The sequence below is a fragment of the Dermacentor variabilis genome, chromosome 11 (genome assembly GCF_050947875.1).
Source record: "Dermacentor variabilis isolate Ectoservices chromosome 11, ASM5094787v1, whole genome shotgun sequence".
Classification (NCBI taxonomy): Eukaryota; Metazoa; Arthropoda; class Arachnida; order Ixodida; family Ixodidae; genus Dermacentor; species Dermacentor variabilis.
This window is the reverse complement of record NC_134578.1, coordinates 94,965,494-94,990,628: the sequence shown is the minus strand read 5'-3', so window position 1 is coordinate 94,990,628 and position 25,135 is coordinate 94,965,494. Positions and strand designations below refer to the sequence as shown.

Here is a 25,135-nt window from a genome sequence, read left to right as displayed (position 1 = left end):
TTTGAACAAGAAAGTAGCTGCATCGTTTTTTTACTTTGATGCTGTCTTCGCGAAGGTGCCTCCATTGACGTTTTTGCCAGAATTGGAACCACACTTAAGATGGCCGCGGTGCGCTTAGCCTTCTACGATGCCGTCTACGGCGGTTATTGGAACACAAAGCCTTTCAAAAGGTTTGGCCCAACACGTGACACTGCGCTTGGCGGATTCGGTCTAGTGTGCTTGGTTCCCGGTAGCTTTTACTTGATGCGCACTTGTTCAGGTGTGCTTTTCCAACCGCTCTGTGAATGTTCTCTCCCGATATGATCGTGCAATTTCGCTGGTTTATTTGCAACGTGTACATTTATCGTCTTGGTTTCAACGTGCGTTTGCACGTTGAAACCACGAGCAAACAGGGCTCAGGGAACGTATGGCGAAGCCATCGAAGCGCTAACCGGATACCGGGCGTCATAGGCGCTACACTGAACCATACATTTAGTGCGCCGCCCTAACTGATCAGAAAGAAGACACAGAATAATTCTCTTGCGTACAGGTTCAACGCGGCCGCTCATTTTGTTGGTTTGCACTACAGTGACTTCACCGAACCACTAACCAACTTGCACGTGAACAAGTTAGCTTGAACAAGGTCTCATCTGCCTCATACGCGATACTGATAGATTTAGTCAAAGAAGGGCGATGTGAATGCTGATTTAGGTTAAAGAATGCAAGTCGGTGTTCACTCGATTTGCTCTAAGTGTGCACATTATTAAACCATTCTCCAGCTCTGGTTGAAAGGTGTCTATTATTGCAGCCATAGAGAGTACGATGCATCCTGTTGTGTCGCTGCAGGTGTCTGGAACATAAGTGCTCTGTGAAAAAAAAAGAAAAGAGAACCTGCTACCGAGCTTGCTACGAAGCTCTTCGCAGTCTGTGAAACGTTTCACGAAATATTGATTCTGCCTGTTTTAGGCACGACAAAGGATGCACGATTATTTTGAAGGCATTTCTTTTATTCGTAGTATAAGACACTGTGAAGCAAATAAAATCATGAAAAATAAAAAAAGAACACCATTTCGCGCACGTCTTCGTTGTCCAATGAAGGGAACACCGTCTTAAAGTGGCAAGGAGCACGTGATCTACAAGGGGACAGAGAGGAAGTGTTTACTGCAACTACAGAAGCACGCTGGGAACGATAATAGGTCGAACAACGATAGCTTAATTAGTGAAACCCACCTCCTTCCCGCACCACCTCCCCGAATGCATTAAGTATAAGAGCTGGAGTATGAAAAGACGTTACACAAGCCACAAAACGTGGCCGGGTCACACATTCATCGACCCATTACACCTCTTCTCCCACCTGGAATGCCCTTGAAATGTTCATTGGCACAATGAGTAAATGTGATAAGAGCAGAAGCAAGACAGCCGCGAGATTTACGCGGTTGAAAAGTACGCCGCGCTTGCGTTCTAAAGCTAACGTAGAACAACGGCAATGAGAGAACAGTGAGATATTGGCTAGATAAAGACGAGTGGTCGCGCTCCCTTGGAAGATGAGAAATTTTAAAACCCTTTGCGATCAAGGTGATTTACCTGGTTCGGGAGTGGCGACCTAAAGCTTAACTATGCCAGAATAATCGCAGACTACCTGTTCGGTGAGTAAACTGACTTCAGCCGATGGACCTGCTGAATGGTTACATTGTGCAGTCCATTATTTCCGTTGTATTATACATTAAATAGTTTGTAAGAATTCTATAACTTCTAGGCATTACGTAGCAACACAAGACAATTTCGCGTTGCAGTGTCGTCTGAATATACAATCCAAATAAGTAGCATATTCGTATGCAATGACGGACAGCTTACAGAATTATCGGACAGCACAACAAAACATTTGAGAGGCACTCTTAGGCCGACATTCAAATTTAGCAAAAGCAGATCGCTCTTGATGAATAGAGATAGTGCCAAGGTTTAAAGTCCTGCGGTTTGTGCCTGTCGTCAAAGTTACGAATGCCGGTTGCAGGGCCAGTATATGGTTACGATTCTTTTCGCTCGATTCTATGCCTTTCTTATCATCCGCTTCACAAGACCGACCGATGCCAGAGATAACGCAGGCGTGTCTCGCCACTGTGACCAATGATGAAGCGTGTCAACGAAAATAATCGGAATAGAATCGTTACATAATCGCAGCCCAGTCCTTTAGTACTTGTGAAAAGCGACCGACTACCGAATGCTGATGACAAATAAATGCTTCAGAACTATTGAAACTTTGGGTAGCATCGCCTGCTTGGTGGACTTGGTTCGGTATTTTGCGACATTTTGTCGTTTGTAGCAGACTGTTGTCAACTACGACCAATACTCGGTGGCTGTGGTGTTTTAAGAGTTAGGCTGGTGTAATCATTATTGAGAAAAGGCTGACCAGGTCGCTCTCATAGGTATTCGTCCTTGCAGGCTTTCTTCATTAGAATGCAAAACAGACTAGCTGTTGGTCATCTGTAAGATATCATGCGAAGAGCAGGACGATGGCGTTTCGTAAATTGGGCATTGCCACGACTTTATCATTCCTGAAAAAGGTGGCCCCATCGTCGATTAACCCTAAATGCTTCAGTGGACGCGATTTCACTCGTCTTTACGACGCAGCTTCAATATCTTTCGGCACGTCACACTCTAGCCTAATGACGCATTCACATCGATATGCAGCAAGTGATTATGACCTTTAAGTCACCATGTGTTATGGGTTATAGTGAGAACGCAGAGTGCGATGCATGAAAGCGAGATTAAGTAATTTAAGCCGGTAAGAATTGTTTAAAGCATCGATTCTCCGTGTTTGGATGTGATATCATCGATGAAACTGGGCCACTGACATTGCCGCTGGCTCCCAGGCTTGCTAATATCATTGTAATTTGCTCTGCTTGAGTCGCTGACCTCCATATTACGACCACTTGTGCTACAACACGATCGTACCACAAACAGGAGGGCGACGGTCCGAAGCTTGAGTATTTCTTGGCATGAGTATCCGTCGGTTTCACAGAAAGATGTACCATTCATTTTTTTCGCTTAATGAGCGATCTGAACGAAGCGAGTACAGAGACAAGTAGAAGTCATTACAGGTTGTTGACCTTTCTTCGCGTAAAAAAGGCCTCGAAAGGCCCCCCATAAGGCAGCTCGAGCAGTCATACAGTGATATTAATGCTGCGAAATGAGTCACAGTTTGAAGTGCCTGAATTCAGAACCGCGCAACAAGGAAGAGGGGCAGAAGACGACGCACACAGCGCTGACTTCCACCGCTTCTCTTTTTTTTTTTTTGTATTGCGCTGCCCTAAATTCGCGATGTCCAACCAGCAAGCCTAAATTCTGACGTGATCAGGTTTGAACAAGGTTGCCCGTGCGCTGATTTTTAGAGTGACACGACGAAACAAGAATGCACGCATGTTTTTCGACCTTTTGGGGGGGGGGGGGGGGGGGGGCTCAGGCAACGCATGTACCCCATTATACATCTGGTGGTGCCGTTCATCTCGCGGCGTAAGGTCACCGTGCTGTCTCGAACTTGAAGACGTTGTCTGCGCGTCGTGCGGAGTAAACAGCCCCCTTGTGCCCACACTGTTTTGAAAGATCTTGGCTGCCTTCTCTCAGGAGCCAGGACAGCTTGAAACGCCCGTCCGCGTGTCTTTGGTGTTCATTCGTCCTCCTCCTCTTCCTCTTCATCTGAAAACAATGATCACATGTTGCTTAACTAAGATGCACATAAGTAGATGAAAAATAGCCGACTAAAGTAATTTGATGTCATAAGAAACACACACACACATCAAGATCTAACGTCAGACATGAACGAATAGTCTGACGGCATATGCAATGTGCTCCATTCTCATCAAGGTACTCGAAGGAACAAAAACGCCGGGCGTTGAAATGCCATTATACTCTTAATTCCATCAAAAGACATCTTTACTTGATGCCTACAAATGCGTACATCCGTAAAGAAGCAAGCCTTCTTTCCTTTTTCATACAGAATACCATAGAAACACTATCACTCAAGACAGCAGATACCACGTCTCGCGAGCTGAACGATTCGAAATCAATATCTTCTTCTTTTCTTTTCTGGGTTAAGCAATGGAGCGCTGACGTGCCCTCTATTTGCTGCACTCTTTATGTGATGTGGACGATTACCAAGCAGTTTCCTTTGAGATTTCGAACGACCTCACTGCGCAATTAGAATTCCATTAGACAGATGTACGCACCGGCGCTCGCTGGGATGACGCGATAAATGTGGTGCTGTCTGACGAGTTTCAGAACGGTGCGACCTCGATGTCCCGTATGGGCGCACGCACCTCTTTCTATTATTGCGGTAGCAATCACATGGACGCTCCAAGCACATTTTCGCCATTTCGTATAAAATCCAAGGGCGGTAACACCGTACGCTATGCAGCCCTACGCCCTACGCCCGATGTGCCCTACGCACATACAGCGTAGGGCATACACCCTACCCTGCATGTACGGGGGAAGGCTTGTGAGGGGAGCCGACGATCGCGGCTCACTCTTGCCCATGTGAAAGAGAAGAAAGCGGGGAGGAAGCGCGCCGTCTTCCGTCGTGCGCCAAGCACCCAACGCTGCGAGGCGCCGGGGGTAGGTACGAGTGGGGAGGGGCGGAGTTTTACTCCGGCTGAAACTGCGCATGTGGCGGCTGCACGCGGTTTAGGGACGTATCTTGAGAGCGATCTGCGCTGTGGGCAGAGTCTAGGTCTGTCGACGGGCTCGTAGCTTTGTGCGTTCTGTGTGTTCTCGACGCTTACTTTGCGTTGAAGCGATAGACAGCACGAATGCCGCTTCGCTCGCTGCTGCAGCGGCGTTTCCACACGTCAGCGTTTTGACAGCGAGTTCCCGCGATCATCGAGCCAGATGTGTTCATGTTTGCTTGTGCGCGCGTGACACCATGCTCGTTAATTTAGTTAGTGCGCCTATGTGTACAAGTTTTAACGCCCGATAAAACTACTACCGTTACTTTGGATAGCTGTCCACAAATGTGCTATCGCAATCGATGCTTCACCTTTCGGGCGAAACTGTGACTTTTCTTTTTTTTTTGTTGTTGTTGTAATATCACTTTGGGGGGGGGGGATACCGTGACGATGTCGTTTCAGAACGGAACTAGTAAGCATGTGCACTGTTTCGAGGCCTCTAGCATGAGAAAGAACAAAAGCACAAGGTCCAACAGTACAGTACCACATATCCTGAAGAATAAGTTACGTAACTATGGCATTTCTTTAACAATAACCTGAAATAGTATTTAAATATACGAAGATCCCACACACTGGGCAAATGAATGCAAGTGAACCTTTGATGAGCTAGCAGGGCAAAACGGCGCATCACGATAAGGAACACGTAGCGGTTTTCGGCGAGGAATGGGTCCCGTGGAGCTCATCAGCCTATACCTGGAGCGATCGTTTTCGGCGACACTACCAGGTTCGCGAAATTTCGCCTGGCTTGCCCCGTATTGGAAAGCGTCCCTCCACTCAACACTCCACTTCGACTCAGGAAAGTTGACGGCAGCTCTGCCCTTCCACTGAAGAAGTCTGTGCGCTTAATTGACACTCCGCGCCCATTCTTGAGAAACGTAGCGCCTTCTTCAGTCGAAAAGTGGCGCTGTGTTCACCCATTGGAGTGGAGTAAGAACTTCCGAGTCGAGGATGGCTTTCGAATACGGGGCTCGATTGGCACCGGGCGCATCGAAGGAGACGGCCGAAAGCGCGCGTACGCGTGCGCGAAGATAACGACGTTGGCGCAACGCCAGAAACGCTGTCAGCTGGGACCACATGGCGCGTTTATTGTCACCGAAAACACGATGATTTCCACTTCGTGCTGCCTCTCGCTTCAAGGCGATCTACCCGGGCGAGAACACAGCGCAGGTCGGCTAGCCTTCGAACCCATTGCCACCAAGATGGGATGCGCCCGGCCACGCTCAGCCTTCGCACCTAAAACAGAAGAGCGCTACGCCCCCCTTCCCCCCCCCCCCCCACCTATTTGTGCGCGTGGGAAGACGGCGTGCGTCTTCCCCGCCTTCCTCCCTTGCGAGCGCCAGAAGACATCGCCCACCAAGCAAACATCCACCCTCGCAAGCTTTCACTCGTACTTACAGCGTATAGCGTGCGGCCCCGACGTTATCGCACTTAGACTTTATACAGAGCATCACAGCGAGAACAACGATAAAGACGAAAATTAGCCTGCAGTGTGCATATAATTGCTATCGCAATAAAAAGACTCGAACAAAGTGAATGGCGCGGCGCTGTGGCACAGCGGGACCACGCTGTGGCAAGACGCCCATGATATAGCTGACGCAGCCGGCGGTTTCGTGGACGAGACCTTCTTTCTCGAGTTTGCCCGACCGTTGCGCGCATGCATGAACTCGGCGGGAGACGTATCGGGACTTTCGCTTCTCGGAGTCTGCCTTTCCCTAGGTATTACAACACCGTGGAAGGGTAAGCGCTTTGTGCGGTTTGAACTTAGCCGAGCGTATGAATAAGCGTAATTAAGCGTATTAATAACCCGGAATAAGCATGCTGGTCGTTCGTCTTTTGCGGCGCCGCGCCAAGGCGATATGCTCGTGATTGGGAGGTGGCGTATTCGATAAAGCTTTCTGTGTTTTGTTTTCTTTATTGTTTCTGCATTATTACATCAGTTTTCACTTTGGCTTGAGCACTGATGTTCTTACCCTACGTTTCACCACCAGGTCTGACACGCTGGGTTCCTGCCAAGAGGAGTGAAGTAACTCTACGCGAACCGCGCCGAGGCGAGGGGGGGAGGGGGGAAGCGTAGACGCTGCTTTAGCGGCCGCAGACCAATTAATAATGAAACGCTATTGCTGAGAATTCCTTTAGTTTAAAATATTCTATTGCGGGTTATACTGAAGTTCTCGTTCATGGCTGGGCGGTGCGCAAGGAAAGCGTGCCCATGTGACACGCACTTGTCCCGTCACCGACGAGCACGCCAATGGCGAAGCACCGAAGACGAACCGGCAAGCGGCAAACTTCATGTTAAGTGTGCATCAGTCACACGGACCAACCAATGACGATAAAAACTGGCACTTCGCCATTACACAGTCTGTATCGGCCGCTATGATCCCGTTCGGACAGAGTTTAGGTGGTCGACGAAGCAAAGCGCGTCGTCCTCCGTAGTACCTAGGCAAACGCACATTTTGCAGGCGCAAGAGAGGGACCATTCTCCAACAAAAAGTCCCGAGATTTCTCCCTGGGGTCTATTTTGGTCGGGCAAACGTGAGAAAGAAGCTCTCGTGGCTCGTGGTGGGTTCCGATGTCCCGGCGGGCGAAGGCGAAGACCATCTGGTGGTGTTCGAGGGAACCGAGCTTCGCGTCAGTGACTAGACTCTCCGCTCTCATCGGTGGCGCACACGGCAACGTAACCCTGAGAATAGTAGGGCGTAGGAGAACGAACAAGGAGCGTCGAGTACGGGGATATGGACCAAAAACTGGCCGTGCCAACTGACGCAATCAGTCCAAATAGTGGGTGGCCGCCCAGAAGACGTATTGGAAAGAAGCAGAATTTGCGCTTGGACTCATGGAAGAAAGTTCAGGAGCAAGAGGAAAATTAAACTGAAAAGATGGACCAGTCACACTCGCAACTATGGATAACATAGAAGTTTCATTACGGAGAACAATTTAGGAAATTAGAAATGAATCCGCTTGGGGCAGCTCAGTTGCACGATCACCCGACACAATGCTTTCGACGAAAATTTTGTGTCGATTTAGGGAACCGGAACATGCTGAAAGGGCAGCGCAAGACAACGAAGACAAAAGGCAGGAAACACACAGGACTTCGCACAAATGTCCACTGTAGAAGTACAAAGTAAGTAAGTGTAGAAGCAAAGTAAATGAACGAGATCCTCACCCTGCTTAGGCTTGCGCTTCATCTGGCGCTGGTCCCCGTTGCTGCGGCACGGCTTCGTGACCACCTTGTGGCTCTCGCACGACGCGCTGTTGCCGCTCACCAGCGGCATGGTCTTGGTCCGGGTCTGCGTCTGCGCATCGCACTCGCTCCACTTGACGCTGCGGTTGTAGCGGCAGCCCAGACCTGCAGCGGTTTTAGGCAGCGTTTCAGAAGGTCACTGCTCACGTGTCGTACGCTCCAGCGGGCACGCAAAAAAGAAAACTGCACGTCACGAAATGTACAATTGCCTACTCCTATAAGCGCGCATTTTGACAGCCGCCTGGGAGCGTCCGCAGTGCTGTAATTTTGGTAATCTTGCAACTTTGTATACCAAGTTGTTTGGATAAAAGTCTGTTCAATCGGAGACTTATTCCCTTCATACTGAACCAGACGAACGAAAGTCGCGAGCAACAGCCGGTCTATAAGCATCAAGTCATCAGCGTAGAAGACAGGCTTTGCCTCGGCGTCAGTCAGCAAATGCCCCGTCTTCAGCGCCATGGCCCACGGACTAAAATCAAGTTTGGGATAAATTAGGCAGGTTAACAACTGATAGAGGTTCACACCAAAGAAGGGGGAAGTAGCGTTGTTTACTGAATATGCGGCACCCTCTATCGCATTGCATCTCATGCGAAGCGTTTCTAAGGCGGAATGTTCTCCCGTTTGTCTTCAGCAAGACGAAAACCGTTTGCTCAGGAGCGAGTCACAAACCGCTTTTACCACTGACAGTTAGCCAACTTCGCATGCGCGGCGACGTAGAGACGTAGGCCTGTAGTGTGACGCGACTGGGGCGAAGAGCTGTGGGCGGGAGAATACCGACAAGGAGCGCTGCTGAGCACCACGTGATGTCATCACACGACTCTTAGTGGGACAGTCGACTGAAAGAAGGTCCTACGGAGCATCACGTGACGACGAAACCAAGTTCTTGCGACGGAGTCGACCGAAAGGAGGCGGTATGTAGATTTTTCCTCAAGGAATCTGCATTGTGTCACAGATGCGTGCAGCTGCTACTGTAAACAGGGTGCCGCACTGAAATCACCAGACTAATCTGGCGCTCCAGTCGATTAGCTATCGCGAAAATAATAATACGCACGATTTCGCAAGGTTCTGTGTTTAGAGTACACTGAATCTTCTTTTATTCGTTCATGTATATTGTGCGGCTGCCTTGGTGGGCAACATTTCTTTTAAGGCCAGCCAAATATGTGCACAAACTTTTGCTTCATGAGCGAGTAGTTTTCTTTCGATCCTTTTGTGATCAAGCCGGTTTGGACACACTGTCAAACTACGGTATCCCGTTGTAAAGGGCAAGGTTACCGTCCTCACCTGTCTTACGTTCATATAATTTCGTATAATTTCTAGCGAATCAGTAAACCACGACACCATGACATGACGATAATCAAGAAAGGGTATTGATACATTTACAAATCCTGCTTTCATTGTAACGTTACGAAGAAAGCCAACTGAAACAAATTACAGGTTGAATTACACTGTCAGCGCAAAATGAACTTGCAACTGAAATAAGCTGCAGGAATTTTACTTTTGAGATTCGAGAAGGGCCAAGTCTAGACAAACAAATTTACTGGAGCCGAGAGTGGTAAGCTTGCTCTAAAGCAGGATGTGCCCCACCATGCTGCTCAATTTAAACACGAACAATTCCGAAACTAATTGAATGCGTGGTTGCGTTTCCCGGTTCACCTGCATTTGTGACAGCGGCTTAATTCAGCCTCCAAAACGTACACACGGGACTAACACATGATTAGAAACTGGCTGCAGAGCGATTACACGTCGTATTCCCCATGTAATTACACCCATCAGGCGCTCCGATCAGGTATTTCCTGTTCGCGTTTGCATTCATGCTGATAGTGCATGTTGTGGAAAAAGAAACTTTCGATTATTATCATGCTGGTCTAACTATCACAGTGGCGTCTCAGGTATACACTAGCGACAGTGTGAACCTTTCGACCTCAGAGCATGGTCCCCGAAATCGTGCTGTGCGCAGCGCCCAATCTCTGAGGTCCTTCTTAGTGAGTTTAGAAACAAAGTTCTCCGAGTGTGCTGGTGTAGATATGTGCGTCCGCGCGGTGTGTACTGTTCTGCAAATGGACATAGTCACGTTCAGCCATTTCTAGCAAAGATTAGAAAGTAGCAAGGCCACAGTTTCTCACACATGCTGATTTTTGCGCCTATATGGCGGGTGCATCACTTTTCGCCACACGTTCTGCAGACGCCAAGCGGCACTGTAGGCGCATGCGACGTAGCTTGAAAGTTTAACGTTCGAAACGTCGCAGTAAATGTGTCTAGCCTGTTAAGTGAAAGAAACTAAGCGCGTCGAAGGCTCGCTCCAAGTCATTCGTACGCTCGACACATAGCCGTGCTCTTGAGACTAGAAAAGAAACAATAATAAAAATGCAGATCCAACGATCCTGAATCTATATACAGCGAAAGTTTGTGTGAGTGTATAAAGAGTCGGAACACGATTACACGCCCAAACAAACAAGCGTTGGCGCACACAAATTGCACCAACCTTTTTGTTCAGCGGAGTTGCAGACTACTAGCAAGTACGACGGGCGCCTTGAGCGCATCACGGTTTCAGGGGCAGCATGCACACATGCACGTAGCGCAACTTGAAACCATACTGTCCGCAAGAAGCGTTCACTTCCTCATTACCATGTAGCCGCCCATGCGCGAGGGTGAGCTTTCTGGTTATCTTTAAGTGCATAAGCAATTGTATGCTGACCCAACGAGGAAACGTTCGTCCCGTAAAATGAATTGTTGTCGATGTATAAAACAAATTTCAAGGTAAAACCGTTGGCGAGTTGCGAACCTACGGCCCTACGTATATAATCCGAGTGTCTCACCCACTGAGCTAAATAGGCGCCCACGCTTGCAGAAGGTAAATATACTTCGAAGCACAAATGGATGTTTTTGCGGAGCACAGACATAAAGATGTGCGAGAGATTATTGAGGCTCAGGCTATCTGTCGGAATAGTAATACGTGTGTTAGCGCCCCTTCGGTCGACATGTTGGATAAGGAGACGGCTTTTTTTGAATGGGTTGAATAGGTGGTTGCTTCCTGAAAATAAAGTTGTTGAAGTTGGCCAATTGTGGTGTCGTCTCCCTTCTGTCCTTGTTCGCTAGCGCTAAATATGCTTTCAATGTGAATATACTATCGCACCCACATGAATGTGTTGTACTAGCGGTACTAAACAAATGTCAAAGGAGAAAAATTTCTATGAAGGCTTTGTTAAAAAATTTAGTGATGGTGGAATAAAATACATCTCTGGGACCACGTGGAGAGCCGACTGGGAGCATTGTAGACATCAGGAAAATTCAGACTTCGTAAAAATTTATTGACAAACACGCCACAACCCCGATGCATTTCCATGGTCGCGGGATGCGCCTTCCGTTGCGGCGTTCCTTCACAGACCGATACGTCACCGATCTTTGAAGGCTCATGCGCTTCGCGTTGAGCAACACTGACAGAGAAGCAGCCAATGCATTGATAAGGATGTTAGGTAATGATGAGGGGTTATATAGGTCTCATCACGGTTCATAATGGTTTGACGCGGAGGGATAAGGTGCTAAAGAGCGACAAGAGCGCACAATTATCAGAGGAAATCGACAAGGTTGATAGGGACCGATAAGGTTGATAAGGGTCGGATCATACCCTATAATGTTCAAAAGACCGATAATAGTTGTAAGGGCCGGATCATATCCGATATGGACAGGCAAGGGTTGGTAACGGTTGGTTCGAGTTCGATAAGGTTGATAACTGCTGATAAGGGTTGATAAAGGTCGGATCGCCCAATAAGTGTTGATACGTGTTTATACTGGTCGGTTCAAGTTTGATAAGGTTGACAATGACATCTGGCTGCGTTGAGATGAACAAGTGGCACAATGCTTTTGCATCCTCAGACAACGCCAGCGGAGTTTCTCCGCGAATGTTTTTTTTACTGTGCCCCGCACTACCGCGGATGCCCGGAGGCGAGCGCCATCTGGTGGTGGTTCAAAGAACCCAGCGGCACCCGTACTCCACTGTGGTTGGTTGGCCTATTCGGCAAGAGAACAGCCAGACCGCAGCTGCGGTCACAAAACCCGGCGAGGTATGCAAAGAAAAGCTTCGCTTATAAATGTGGGAAACGGGGCAAGGCATCATTTATACACACTCTGCCAACCACAGGAGACGCTTGTGGCAGGAAGACCACTCAAGTTCTCTTCGCTCACGCGCCCGATTATTGGTCTGTCCTCGCGTGTGGGCATGCAGCAAAGTCTCTGATCATCACCATTATCCTCAACTCACCGGACTTGCACTTCTTGGTGACGGTGCGGTTAGGCTCGCATGTGGGGTCGCTTCTTGGTTTGAGTTTGTCCACCCGGGTACGCGTGTTGGCCGTGACGTTGCAGGCATTCCACGCACCCTTCTCATAACGGCACGCTGCCGAGGAAGAGAACAACATAACGTTACACACGTTAAAGGTGTGGGAGAGAGACAGAGATGAAACAGAGGAGGAAGGTGGGGGAGTCAAGCAGAACAAGATCATTCTATTTTCTACCTATACCGCGTACGACAGGAACACACATAAAGTTCGGCGGAGAGACACCGCACACATACACTCGCACAGCAATTGGTGCTACGTAAAAGGGTACTATAAAAAAAATATTCGAGCTGCATTAGTGAATTACTTTTCAACAATACCAAGAACAACCATTCTTACTGCCAGCAGACGCTTGGCAAGCAAGACGCTAGACCAAAAGACAGCTGGTGACGTCACCGTGGAATTCCTGCACCAGCGCAGCGTGACGTCATGAATTTCGACGCCGTCTGCTCGATCCCAGTTAAGCTTTTATCGGTAAAAACGAGCTACATTTTATTCTAAAAGAGCCAAAGACCGAACTTGGAAATTTTCCAAAGGTTTTCCAGAGCCACAATGGTCAACACGCGGAAAAATGATAATCGGAATTCATGACGTCACACTTACGTACTGGCCCCGGCGTTTCGGCAGGGAACTTATTTCATATTTTATTTCTATGGGGGGGGGGGGGGGGGCTCTGTACTCCACTTTATTTTTTTATGTAACTTCTAATCCAAGGGTCCCGGTGCAGTCTCTGACTTTGGGACCCTTGTCGGTATACCCTTTCTTTTAACCAATTGTTATGAACGAATAATAAACTGAACTGAAGCTGAAAAAGGAAGCTTTGGCCGTCATTTTCTCAGTTAACAATCGATCTATTAGTGCGAAGTCAGTGAAAGCAGTATTTCTCAAAGATACTTCATAAGTCAAAACTGATTCACCGATTCAACAGCGTCCCTTTAATATAGTCAGCACTAAAGCCGCTTGTAAATAAAGCCGTTTGCTGCTCTTGCGCAGTGCGTCTTCGTCACCCACTGCTCACAAAGGGGGGGGGGGGAGGTGACTTCAAAATGCTCATCAAGTTCTTGATTAGCAGCTCAAGACGAGCTAGCGCAGTCGCGTGTGAGCCTCTCTGCACACACATTAAAAACAGTCGCAGGAATGCCCTCAGGGATGTCCTAGCGATCAAAGCCGTCCGCCACACGAAGCGTTGTCATCCACACAACTACGCCAAAACTTCGTACAGGCTACTCCTCTACAGCCATTGGCTAAAAAGCGGGATGCCATTCACGCAACTGTCAAACACCACCGCATTGTGGTATTCCGCTATTTTGCCGTTTTGAGCCAATCGGAGAGGTCGTAGCAGTCCTTCGAGCCAATCAGACTTGACGAGATGGCGAATTCGAGAATACGTTGGAGTTCGCCAGTGTTCCAGCCTCCGTTTGACGCCTCTTTCGCCGTCCTTTGTCAAAGTTCGCACTGTCAAAATTATATACGAACACCAGCTAGCCCGGTCGCATACCTTATTATCGCAGCGCAAGTCAGCTTCGAATCAGATGCCAGATTGAATTCGAAAGCGGACCGAATAGCCTAGACGGTGCAGTAAAATTCCATTGGAACCCGCCGCTATTGGTGAGTGGCTTAGGCCTTGCGAGGTCGCGGGTTCGATCCCGGCCACGGCGAAAGATGAGGGTGAAATGAAAAAAAAAAATGCTCGCGTATTTAGATGTAGGTGCACGTTAAAGGACGCCAGGCGGTGAAAATTAATTCGTAGTCACCCCAATGAAAAATTCACTGCTACGGCGTGCCTTTTAATGAGATCACAGTTTTTCCGCATAAAAGATTAAATATTCACGTCCCATTTGAAAGTTTGGCGCGCTTTACGAGGACAGCGTGGTGTCCTGTAAGCTCGCTAAGTTTTTCAGCTGCATGCTTCCATGACAACGGGATAAGTGAGCGCCGGTGTATGCCGATGTGATTTTCCTGGAAAAATTCACTCGGAAGCTGCTCTGGGAATTGCCTAAGTATGCGTAAGCATTGCGCCACATTCTCACTTCCACGCAGTCCAGTGTCGTTATCAATGAAATGAACCTTGATCCGACCAGTAGAAACGACAGCGCTGCAGCTACACGTACTGCTGCAGACGGCGGCACAACGTGAATTAACGAGGCAAGCAAACTACTGCAGATGGCGGCGCGCTGATGGCATTCCGATCATTATAAGCCGTTATCGCCCTCTAGCGCTTTACTCATCCGCGCGGAGCCATTATAAACCACGAATAAGCGTACTCCGGCGGCGTCGACATAGGGCGCGGCCGCGCGGGCCCTTAACTTGAAAGCGATCTGCGATGGGAGCGCATTGTGGCGAGTGATGATAGCTTGGTGCGCGCTGTGTTCTCGCCGGTTATTTCGCGTTGATGCGAGATGGAGCCCGAAGATGAATTCGCTCGTTGATGCGTGCCCTGTCTTGAAAACGATCGTCTTACGTGACGGACGGACGTTCTTCCTCGTTGAGTAAGCACAGAAATACTCACACATTTAAAGCTCTAGGCATAGGAAAGCCAGTACATATTGTTATCTGTTGCTGCTGTCCCTAGCGTTTCATGAAATGCCGCTGTTAACAACAAGCCATACGTGTAGCGGCAGCAGCGCAATAGAACGCCACATCTTATCGTCGCGGCATCGCCAGCCTGTGCCGCTTGTTTTTTCTTGTAGCTCTCCATATTGAAGCACCGTATATATGTGGCGGAACTTTCAGTGGTCCTCCTGATAGCTGTGGTGCGTTCCACGGTGAGCGGGGCGGATACGGCTTGTGAAAAACATGAATTCATGGAAGTGGCGGCCCCTACCCAAGATCTAGCAGCAAAATGGCACAATACCCATAGCGCCTCCATCCACGGAAGAAGTCACAGCACCCTACTTCATAACTGAACGAGCCGTAAATCCAACACCAACGTGCACGAACAACAGCATTTCATGCCTGGCTCCTTGCCCGAGCTGCGACAGACTAGAATTGCCTTCCTCGTGACATTGTTGCCATAGGTCTTTACTTTTACGAGTGCCAAGCCAGTTTTTGCAAAGTTTGTCTTTAAATGTGTTTTGTTATGCGCCGGTTTTGCCCCTGCAGGCGACATCATTGCGGTCTAACGTGGTCGCGTGTGCTAACAATCAAAAGAGAGTATCTCTTATTTGGATCGTAAAATTTTGCTTTGAGTTGTACAAAATGTGCGTCCCCAATCCGACGGCCTGGTGGTCAACCCAATTGTAGTGATTGTCAGGTTTTTTTCGGACCGTTGACGCAAGCACTTTTGACTTCGATTCTTTCTTGGGCCGGTCCTAGTTCGTTTCATTTCTAACAAGACGTCAGAAGCAATGATCGCCTAACGCAGCACTGATATTTCTCCCAGAATAAAGATAAAAATACAGACGGTCACCGACAGGGTAACCGAATGGAGAATTACGATAAGTGCTGTGGTCTAAAAAGATCGAAGCCAGTGAAACGTCCAGCAGTGGAAGGCGAGGCCAATTCCCCTTTCGGTGCGAAAACAGAAAGCTCGCATTATCGGCGAGCAAACTCTGTAAATCAATATCTGAAATTTACCGCGGCCCTGGAGGGTGTTCGATATAAGAGTGCAATAAGGCTCCCGCGTAGCGAAGGAACCAGGATAGTGCTCTAGAAGCTCAAAATGAAAGCTGATCCGGAACTTATCACGATTTCCTCTGAACACATAAGTGTACACTCAAGCGCATCCCATGAGCAGCCGGGTGCAGGCTGTTCACTATATATAGATGGCGCGTATTAAAGGGGCCGGAAACTGCGATCGACTGTGGGTCACGTGACGACGATGGTGAAGCATCAAGTAGCAATCGAAGTGCGATGTCCGTTAGATATACCGAACCTTCGCCCATTGTAAAAAAATAAAAAAAAGGCGATGCTGAGAACGGAAATTGAAAGAGGGTGGACTCTTTGGCGTGTCGCTATTGTGTGTATTTTATTTAGGTGTAAGTGATACAGATGATGGCAGCAATGAAAATGAATAGGGCACTAAGAAACGGAAGCCTTATCTTCTACGCGGGACAAAGAGCGAGAATGACACTAGGCCATTACTGGAGACGCGGTCGAGAGGCGTGATTCTATCCTTGCTACGGCGGGAGGAGCGGCTTTGCGGAATCTCTGGCCTCCGAAATGTTTTCCCGTGATTGCAAGTGTATAACGTGACCACCTGTCAATTTTGTTCAAGTTGTAGCGACAGCAGCATCGGTGTAGCATCGTCACATCAGCGGCCACTCGAGTTGTCGAGTCCACCAGTTATCCGCGTGACAAGCGTTGGCACCGAGCTCATTGCAGCGCTAGAAAAAAAAAAGAACAATGTAGACCTGTCATATAAGCTGACCTGTCGCGTACTACTCTTTTGGACTGCTGGCCAGGCCCGTGGGTCCGCTTAGTCGCAAATCCATAACGTATTGGCTGCAGACTGTATTGGAAGCAATGTATTTGGAGGCCACGTTTAGACTAGGGCACCTCTATTTATAAAAGCTCCAGCATCAAGACGCGTACCGCGTACTTTTTTTATTTATACATAGCGCAGCCCATGGTTTGACTGGGGTATGTGAATGCAAAAAAATAAATAAAGGGTGGGAGTCCGAGACTATAACGCACGAAAATACAGAGGGCACTGAAACAAACCGTTACACTTCATTGTAACATTTTTAAGTTTCCCGTAATTTTGAAAAATAAATTGCCTGCGGCATATGGCATAATTCTTGCCTTTGACCTGCATTATTCGAAGAGGCGGACATTATGAGCGCAAGAAATCCAAACACATATTCAAGTAATTAAGAAAAATTCACCAAATAACTTTGTAATTACTTTAGGGCACGTATGGAAACTTAAGAATTGCAGCCGGTGAGCTTGGAAGGCATATCTGCTTCTTGATATCTACTTCGCAGACGTTTTTCGTGGTCGGTGGGCCATGAACGAAAGGTCTCCTACATGTCGTAGCAATTTTCCTGGGAACAGTCAATGCGGTGAGGCGTACTAGTTTAGATAAGCGCAACAAATTCAGTGAAATCGCTATTCGTAATATTGAGGTTTGGCTGCATATTGAGAGCCGAAAAAAAAAACACAAATTCCACTCTCAACACTGCCTCATGGAACAATGTTTATTTTGATCCAGTAAATTGAGGTTAAATCGCTTCTGCGATGGCTATCTGAGGCAGCTTCCGCGTTAGAGAAATGTTAAAAGAAAGCCTTATCTCTGGGTCAATTCTCATTTCTCTATTGAAATTCACTCACAACGCCGAAACACATATTTTTGTACGACCTCTCAAGTAATTTGTAGGAAATTTGTTGCATTTGAAAGAAACAGCGAAATTCTGCCGACTGTCTTTAGCCGAAATTTTGTTTATAGCCTCAGATGTTAATATAGAAGGAGCGGGAAATCGGTGTGCTATAAAAATAACAAATAGCAAGCACAAAGTTTAGACGTCTGCAACTACGCACCAAAAGCAGATATCGCAGTTCTGTCAATTGTACCTGTTAGAACATCTAAAGCGGACAAACGCGATATAAAATATTGTCAGCTCACAAAAATGTTTTTTAATGCTTACGAGGGTTTTACGAAAATTCTGCAATATAATCGTACATTTCAATTGTTACACCAATTTTGTCCGCTTTAGATGTCTGAATAGGCGCACTTTACGTAATTATTACGTCATTTTTGATTGCCTAGTTACAGGGTTGTAACAGAGCGATGCATTGGGCCAATAGGCGAGCGTATTGTTCTTGTACTAGAGCAAGGAGAACACAAACTGACACACGCTTCTTCATGTCAGTCCGTGTCTTCGTTTCTAGTCAGTGTTCCTCTTGACCCCGTCAGCGTAAAACTCATCGTGCAAGAACAATGAACAGAGTTGCAAACATGACTCTGAAGTTTTCTTCAATATTACAATTTTAAAGAATTTCTATTAAAAGAAAAATGATGCCATAAATGTGGGCGAGTGGGCTGTGTTTTCCCCTAACAAGGGCTGCTATGTGTACGCCAACGTAAACACTCCAACGCTTGTGAAACTGCCCAGAAACAGCAGTTTTTGTTGCGCGTATCAACTTTTGAAGTGTTGTCAATATTGCCATTTCTCTATTCCTCGTTTGACGTGTTTTTACCTGATCTAAGAATTAAGAGAAGAGCATTATCCGACGCCGTCTTGCAGGCACCGACAACTCCTTGCATACAGTTGATAATAGTATATGAATCTGCTTCCTACAGCCGGTAGGTAGGTTTGTACATTTTCCTTCAAATGCAGACTACCTCATCAAATCCGCAGCAGTGGTTACTGAGAAAAACGGTGACTTTGTTTCCATGAATTCAGATAGAAACTCATGAGGGAAACCTTCCCGTCAAAATTACATGTGTTGTAATTTGTGATGTTGTGCTGCATGGTCTGCTCTTGGAAGGCGACAAGCGTGGAGGCTAGGCTGCTTCCCATAGAACTCGAAACTGCTGCGCGCACTAGCAGCTAATTTTTACGGTTAAAGCTCTCACCTTAATATCCTACGCAGATTAGGAAAATACACGTAATTACATTACTGTCATGGAGCTGGGGCAACAGCGCACCGAATTTGGCTCCTAGCACCGCGATAACACAGCGTAACGCCGTCAGTAACACGGAGAACCTTGCCAAGGCATGACCAGTACAGGCCTTGGTACACAGTGCTATTGCATACGATATATGCATGAGAGGACAGGCAAGAACTGTTCAACACGACATTTCAAAAGCACAACAGAATTCGGAAAATGGAATGTGAGAAACAGTACGCTGAGAAAGACACAGAAAGAACTCACGATCTAGAGATTACAATTTCGATCGCCGCCCGAACACGAGGGAAGATTAACTTTCTTCAATATTATCAGTTAACGTGGAATTATTACTCAGTATGTCAGGGAACCGGAAATTTAATTTTGTGACATGGTTTGTTCTCCTTACCTAAAAAAAGAAATCCCGTTTGTAGTAGTACTTTTGTTGTACGAAGAAGTAAAACTGACTTCAACTCTTTTAAGTTCCGGGAATCTAGTATCTGATAACCTTTGCTCAGAGCTCTAGCGGATACCGAGGGAAGGCCCTGGGAGTCCGCCTCGCCCCGTAGACGAAGGTTAAGTTGTTGAAATTTGCTCAGCAACATACGGTGACATCTGCGGAAAGTTAGCCATTCTAACGGCGATGCGATGCGCGCCATTAACACACCCGATGCGTAACTTGAGCAATAGGAACCCACTGCGGCGAGTAGAGATTATTGTAGGGTACGAACCCTAGGCTACACGTTGATCCGGGTGCGAGCGCTGTAGTTGTTGGCGTGCAGGCGGTCTACTGTCGTCGAATTTTCCCAAATTATCATCTGTAATAACTTAAATGCGCAATATACGACCCTTCAAGTAAAATAAAGTGTGTTCATAGATTCGCAAAAAAAAAAAAAACTAAGCCGAAGTTTTGCGAAAGCTCTGTGCTCGCGGTCAAGTACCGTAACGATAAGGGACCTGTATTTCGCGCACGTTAAAGCATGTGCACGAATTTTAGTACGTACCTAAGTCTAACGGGCCTTTTACACGACATGGATTTCCTCATTCGGATTAACGAGTTCTGTGCAAGCTATTTGTCGCTCACAAAACAACTCGAATGTGACAGGTCGAAGACGCCGCTGGAATTGACTCGGAGATAAACCTAGGCGCGTTCGCCACACGAGATGAGCGCATGAACGAAACGGGTTTTATAGAGCCCTTAACCAAATAGTGATGCAATTCGAGCATATTTTGCACCGACCGAGTGGCTTCAAAAAACAGCGCTGGCGAGCTTTTTGTGTATTTTTTTCGTTCTTCGTCCGCAAATAGGCACAAAGGAATCTGTGTGCTTCGATGAAGATCCATTTTCTGACTTGGAAAAAAAAAGCAGTGTGTTTTTTTACGTTAGTTTTCCGTTCGGCATGGAAATACTTATGCTTTTCTTACTTAATGTATATTTGTAAAGATGAAACCACTTTGGAAACACGGCAAAAGATACTTACATGATGATGGCACTGCGAGCAGCGTTAGGAAGGAAAAAATAGAAAAAATGCTAAGATTATAATCAAAAGATCACTAATTTCACTAAAGTGATACAGTCTGCCGAAGTCACTCGGTCGAAATGTTCAAACGGTGTGATTTATTTTGCGATTGTTTCAATGCTCCGTTTAGGAGCTATCACAGAAGGCAACGTCTATAGTAACAGCGAGAAAAAGTATAATAATAATAATAATAATATTTGGGGTTTTACGTGCCAAAACCACTTTCTGATTATGAGGCACGCCGTAGTGGAGGACTCCGGAAATTTTGACCACCTGGGGTTCTTTAACGTGCGCCTAAACATAAGCACACGGGTGTTTTCGCATTTCGCCCCCATCGAAATGCGGCCGCCGTGGCCGGGATTCGATCCCGCGACCTCGTGCTCAGCAGCCCAACACCATAGCCACTGAGCAACCACGGCGGGTGAGAGAAAAAGTATGGCGCCGATTTCGTGAAACAAAGTATACATGAACGCCACGCAGCTGATGGACATTTCACTGTAACTCGATATCATTTCGCTGCAGACGGTAAACAGAGTGGAGATTAAAACGCGCGTCATCTCGGTCTGAAGTGCTCGATTACGAGATTCGTTGCGATAACAGGATTCTACATTGATAGTCTACATTTCTAATACAAAGACTAAGTTGGCTCATTATAGCGATTCACATACAAAATAGACGTCTACAATTAACGCAACGAATGGAGCTCCTTGATATACCATCAATAAAGCGAAACTAATGGAGCTTAGGTAATTTTTAATATTTATCAGCAGACGTTCAAGAGTGCATGGATTTTAGCGTTAAGAAGCGATGCGTAAGAATACACGCCTCAATTCCTAACCACACGCTATGACTTGAATTTCACGAAACGTGAGATACCGGAGTATTTAAGGACGCCATTAGAAACTAAATAAAATGGTAGCAAACAACACGAAACACGACGACACTTTGGCTTCCTGAAGTATCAATCAACTTGCCCACCAACAAGTCCCTTTGAGTCATTCGTTTAGTGGTGACAACATCACTTTGAAACCAGCGAACTGAATACCTTTAATATATTTTGAAGTGTGGGCACATCCACTTTCTTTTTTTTTTCTCTCTTCTTAGTTTACCGTAACAGCGCAACCATCTCGCTCAATACGTCACCGATTGCATGCGCAACTCATCCCCACATTCTATTTGAAATGAAAAACACTCCGGAAACATCGCAGTGTTGGCCTTGAGCGAATCAACGCTTCATTATATATGGATGGCAGTTCGGGCTAATTGGTTAAAGGGAAAGCGGGAAGGAGGTTGTGGTGTTGATAAGTATATTGTACGGGAGTAGAGAGTAATTTCATAATTTGAGCAATTTCAGCCCCCCCCTCCCCCCCCCCTCCTACTCATCCTTCTATGCCTAATAGCGCACGCCAATTCCGCGTGTGCCTTGTTAGAGTGAACATACAGAAAGTGGGATGGCCGGCAGGGGGGGAGGAGTTTCTGCACGCCAACTCCACGAGATGTAGTTAGATATCAGAAAGGCAGTAACCCGCACAAAACAAAACAAGAAGATCTGATTGACTCCGCGTACTGAGAGCGAAAGGAGCCCTATCGGCAGCGAGTTGAAATCAAATCCTGCTCTTGCGAGTACTAGCTTGTCCTTGAGGACGCACTTGAGCACAAAGTCAGCGACGTTATCTGCTACACAAACATATATTCTTTCGGGAAGTACATGCGAGCTGGCTATATGGTCGGATTACAGACTGCGCGCGGCGGCATTATGCAAACCGCGTAGATAATTGCGCAGGCAAGGACGGCGTTATCGACGGAAAACCGGCCACGTGAACGCCGCAAACTTGGAACTCCCAATTTCGCTCCGCCGTTCCCCCGCATTAATTCAACGGTCCTGCTCGCTGCGTGGCTGGCGGTCACGTGACAGCTTCGCTCAGCAGAGCGAAGGCGCCACCCGTTCGTTCCGCGCCGAGCGAGAGGGAATCGTGATTGCGATGTAATTGGAAAATCGACCCCCTTTGGCGCATCCGGCGTAGCCGCCCACGTGACGTATTCTTCCGCCGCCCCTCCCCGCGTTTCGGAAGTGTCGAGTCCTCGCCATCGTATAATTGATTGCGAGCGATGACCCTGAGCTTGATGAAACTGAACGCGAAAAACAATGAATCGATACTTTACTAATACGCGAGTAATGACATAACAGAGCTGTCGGTGTTAGCAAGATGTGCAGTCACCCGCTGCGGTAGCTGGGTGGATATAGTGTTGCCCTTCTGAGCATGAGGTCGAAGCTTCGATGCCGGCCTGTGCAGCTGGATTTCGATGGAAGTTGAATCCAAAAACGCTCGTGTACAGTTCGTTGGGTGCGCGCTAAAAACTATGTAAGGCGGGCAAAATTACACAAAATAGGGCGTAACTTATAAACAGATCGTGGTTTTGAGACCTGTAATACCGCAGAATTATTTAGCAAGGCATGTCTATTGCAGTATGCTCGAACCGTTGAACTGTGTTTCTCTTTTTTTTTTTGTGCGTGTGTCTTGCACTGTTGTGTTGCTTCCTCGTTTCTATGCGGCATCGCACAGTGTGTCCCGAGCTTTTATAGAGTCGTCTAGTTTTCCAATTATGTTGTTAAGTCTTTATCTGGCTTTATTTCTTTCTAGTTTAGTTTTACATAACTGAACAAGAACCTATGGTATGTGACATAATTTCGGCGTTAACGCATAGAAACGTGCAGGAGTTGCCTTGTTTTCTTTAACGCGATAGCGTTAAGGGTCCCGTGTTACAGGAAATCCTATGTCGGCGTCCGGCGCCGTCGGCGTTGTCCATGAGAGAAAAATCATCCCGAACAACGAATCGCGAACCACGCAAGTCCTCCGAGCGGCACATAGGCGTTACTGAAGCGTAACTGAACTTATCAAAGTAAAATGCGTCGCAAATTTTGTAAAGTACGACTTACACACAAGCTCCCGACATGACAGCGTCGGATTGTAATTTGAACATACGAGAAAACGTATTTACGCTACGCGTAAACTCAAATACCGGCCCATTCTCGAGCTGCCGTTTGAGGTGTGTCTTAGGAGGAACGGCGCGTTCCGCTCGGTTTCTCGCAACACCATCAACATGGCGCTCGCCTCCCCGCGTCCAAAGCAGCGGCGGGCTCCGCCGTGCGGGGGAAAGAAAAAAAAGAACCCGAAAGCTCGCCTTCCTGGCTAGCTTTAGGCGCCAGCGTCTGAAGGTAAACATTGCGGTTACATAAGCTGCACTTGGGAAGTGGGAGAATCAGTCAGGGATCTTTGAAATGCTATCGCGTTCCACTCTTACAGGCGAAGCTTAAGCGTTCTCGAAATTGTTGTCTTTTTACCACACCGGTGTAAATATTATTTTCATGCACCGCATTATCTAGATATGTGTACCCTGCTCGTAATCTAAGAGGGGCCGCAGACTTCGTCAGGTCGTTGTTGCGTTTTGTCTTTGTCGGCATCCGTGTTACCGATACTAAAAAACAAAAAAAAACAGATTTGACACTTGAAACGTGGTGGCCCAGCATAGGAGACGAAGGAAAGCAGAAGACAGCACACGGACACTGACTGGCAGCTGCATTTTACTAGAAAAGGCTCTAGTATATGTGGGGTAACCATTTAAATTTTTTACGGAATTGAAGAAAAATATCGCCTGTTGTAGTAACCATAGTTCTATTCTTTGACAAGGACTGTGTTCAATGGGGCTGGTTGGTTCACCTTTGGAATAAAAACAGGAATAGCGCTCTGTCCTGTGGTCTTTAATCGCTCGTCCTGTGTAGCGCTGCTCCTGTTTTTATTCTTTCACAAGGCTTATCCAGAGAGGCGAAAATGAGTTGCATGAGAAAGCGAAACACGTGTTGACCTAATATTTAAAAAATGAGCAATCAACAACCTAATAAACTGCGGCGCATATTGTGGTTTACATATTGCAGCCGGCGAGGTTACAAGGCGTGTCCACTTGGAATGAATTTCCAGAATGAGACCAGTTTGCATACATGCGCTGTTGTACAAATGCGCTGTTTTTCCAGTTACTTTTTCAACAAAAGTCTCTTTCATGCATTGAATCGCCAAAGTAACACGAACGGCCACGTATTTTGCCCCAGACTTTGCAAAATAATATCTCTAAACTGGTGTCAATGCGTCTTGCAAACTCAGGCGCTATAATAATAATAATAACAATAAAACTTGTGCATGTCCATCATCGATGGAGGAGACTGCGGTTAAAAGTCGCTTGCGGAACAAGCAACTTGATTAAAGAGCGCAGCCATCTCCACAAGGCAAGCCGGGATAATTTAATAATATTTGGGGTTTTACGTGCCAAAACCACTTTCTGATTATGAGGCACGCCGTAGTGGAGGACTCCGGAAATTTTGACCACCTGGGGTTTTTTAACGTGCACCTAAATCTAAGCACACGGGTGTTTTCGCATTTCGCCCCCATCGAAATGCGGCCGCCGTGGCCGGGATTCGATCCCGCGACCTCGTGCTCAGCAGCCCAACACCATAGCCACTGAGCAACAGGCAGGCCGGGATAGTACACATATACAGAATACAAAAGGTTCAAGACTAATACACTTTCGCATGACACAGCCACAGAAGTTAAAAATGCAAAAGAGAAGGTACGATAATACTCTTTATTTATCACGTGAGCAAAGATTGGTGAAATGTTCGCGTAGTGTTCACGCAGAATGGTTTATTAAATAAGTTTTAAGGGCTTGGAAGTGCGTGTGATATTTTTTTTTGCACAGAATAATTCGCCCGCGCAGTGAGCACCTTCCACTGTTCTTTGTAA

General features: G+C 47.1%; 1 protein-coding gene across 2 annotated transcripts in view; it reads right to left on the bottom strand.

Moving 5' to 3' along the window:
- Positions 1-965: 965 nt before the first annotated feature.
- LOC142563878 (uncharacterized) overlaps positions 966-25,135 on the bottom strand; it is a 95,470-nt gene continuing 71,300 nt past the window's right edge. For both annotated transcript variants that reach the window (XM_075674555.1, XM_075674556.1), the window contains 3 exons: positions 12,197-12,331; positions 7,861-8,043; positions 966-3,672 (listed from right to left, as the gene is read on the bottom strand). In XM_075674555.1, coding sequence (XP_075530670.1) covers positions 3,644-3,672; positions 7,861-8,043; positions 12,197-12,331 — 347 coding nt within the window. In that variant the 3' untranslated portion in view covers positions 966-3,643. The remainder of the gene's footprint in view (positions 3,673-7,860; positions 8,044-12,196; positions 12,332-25,135) is intronic.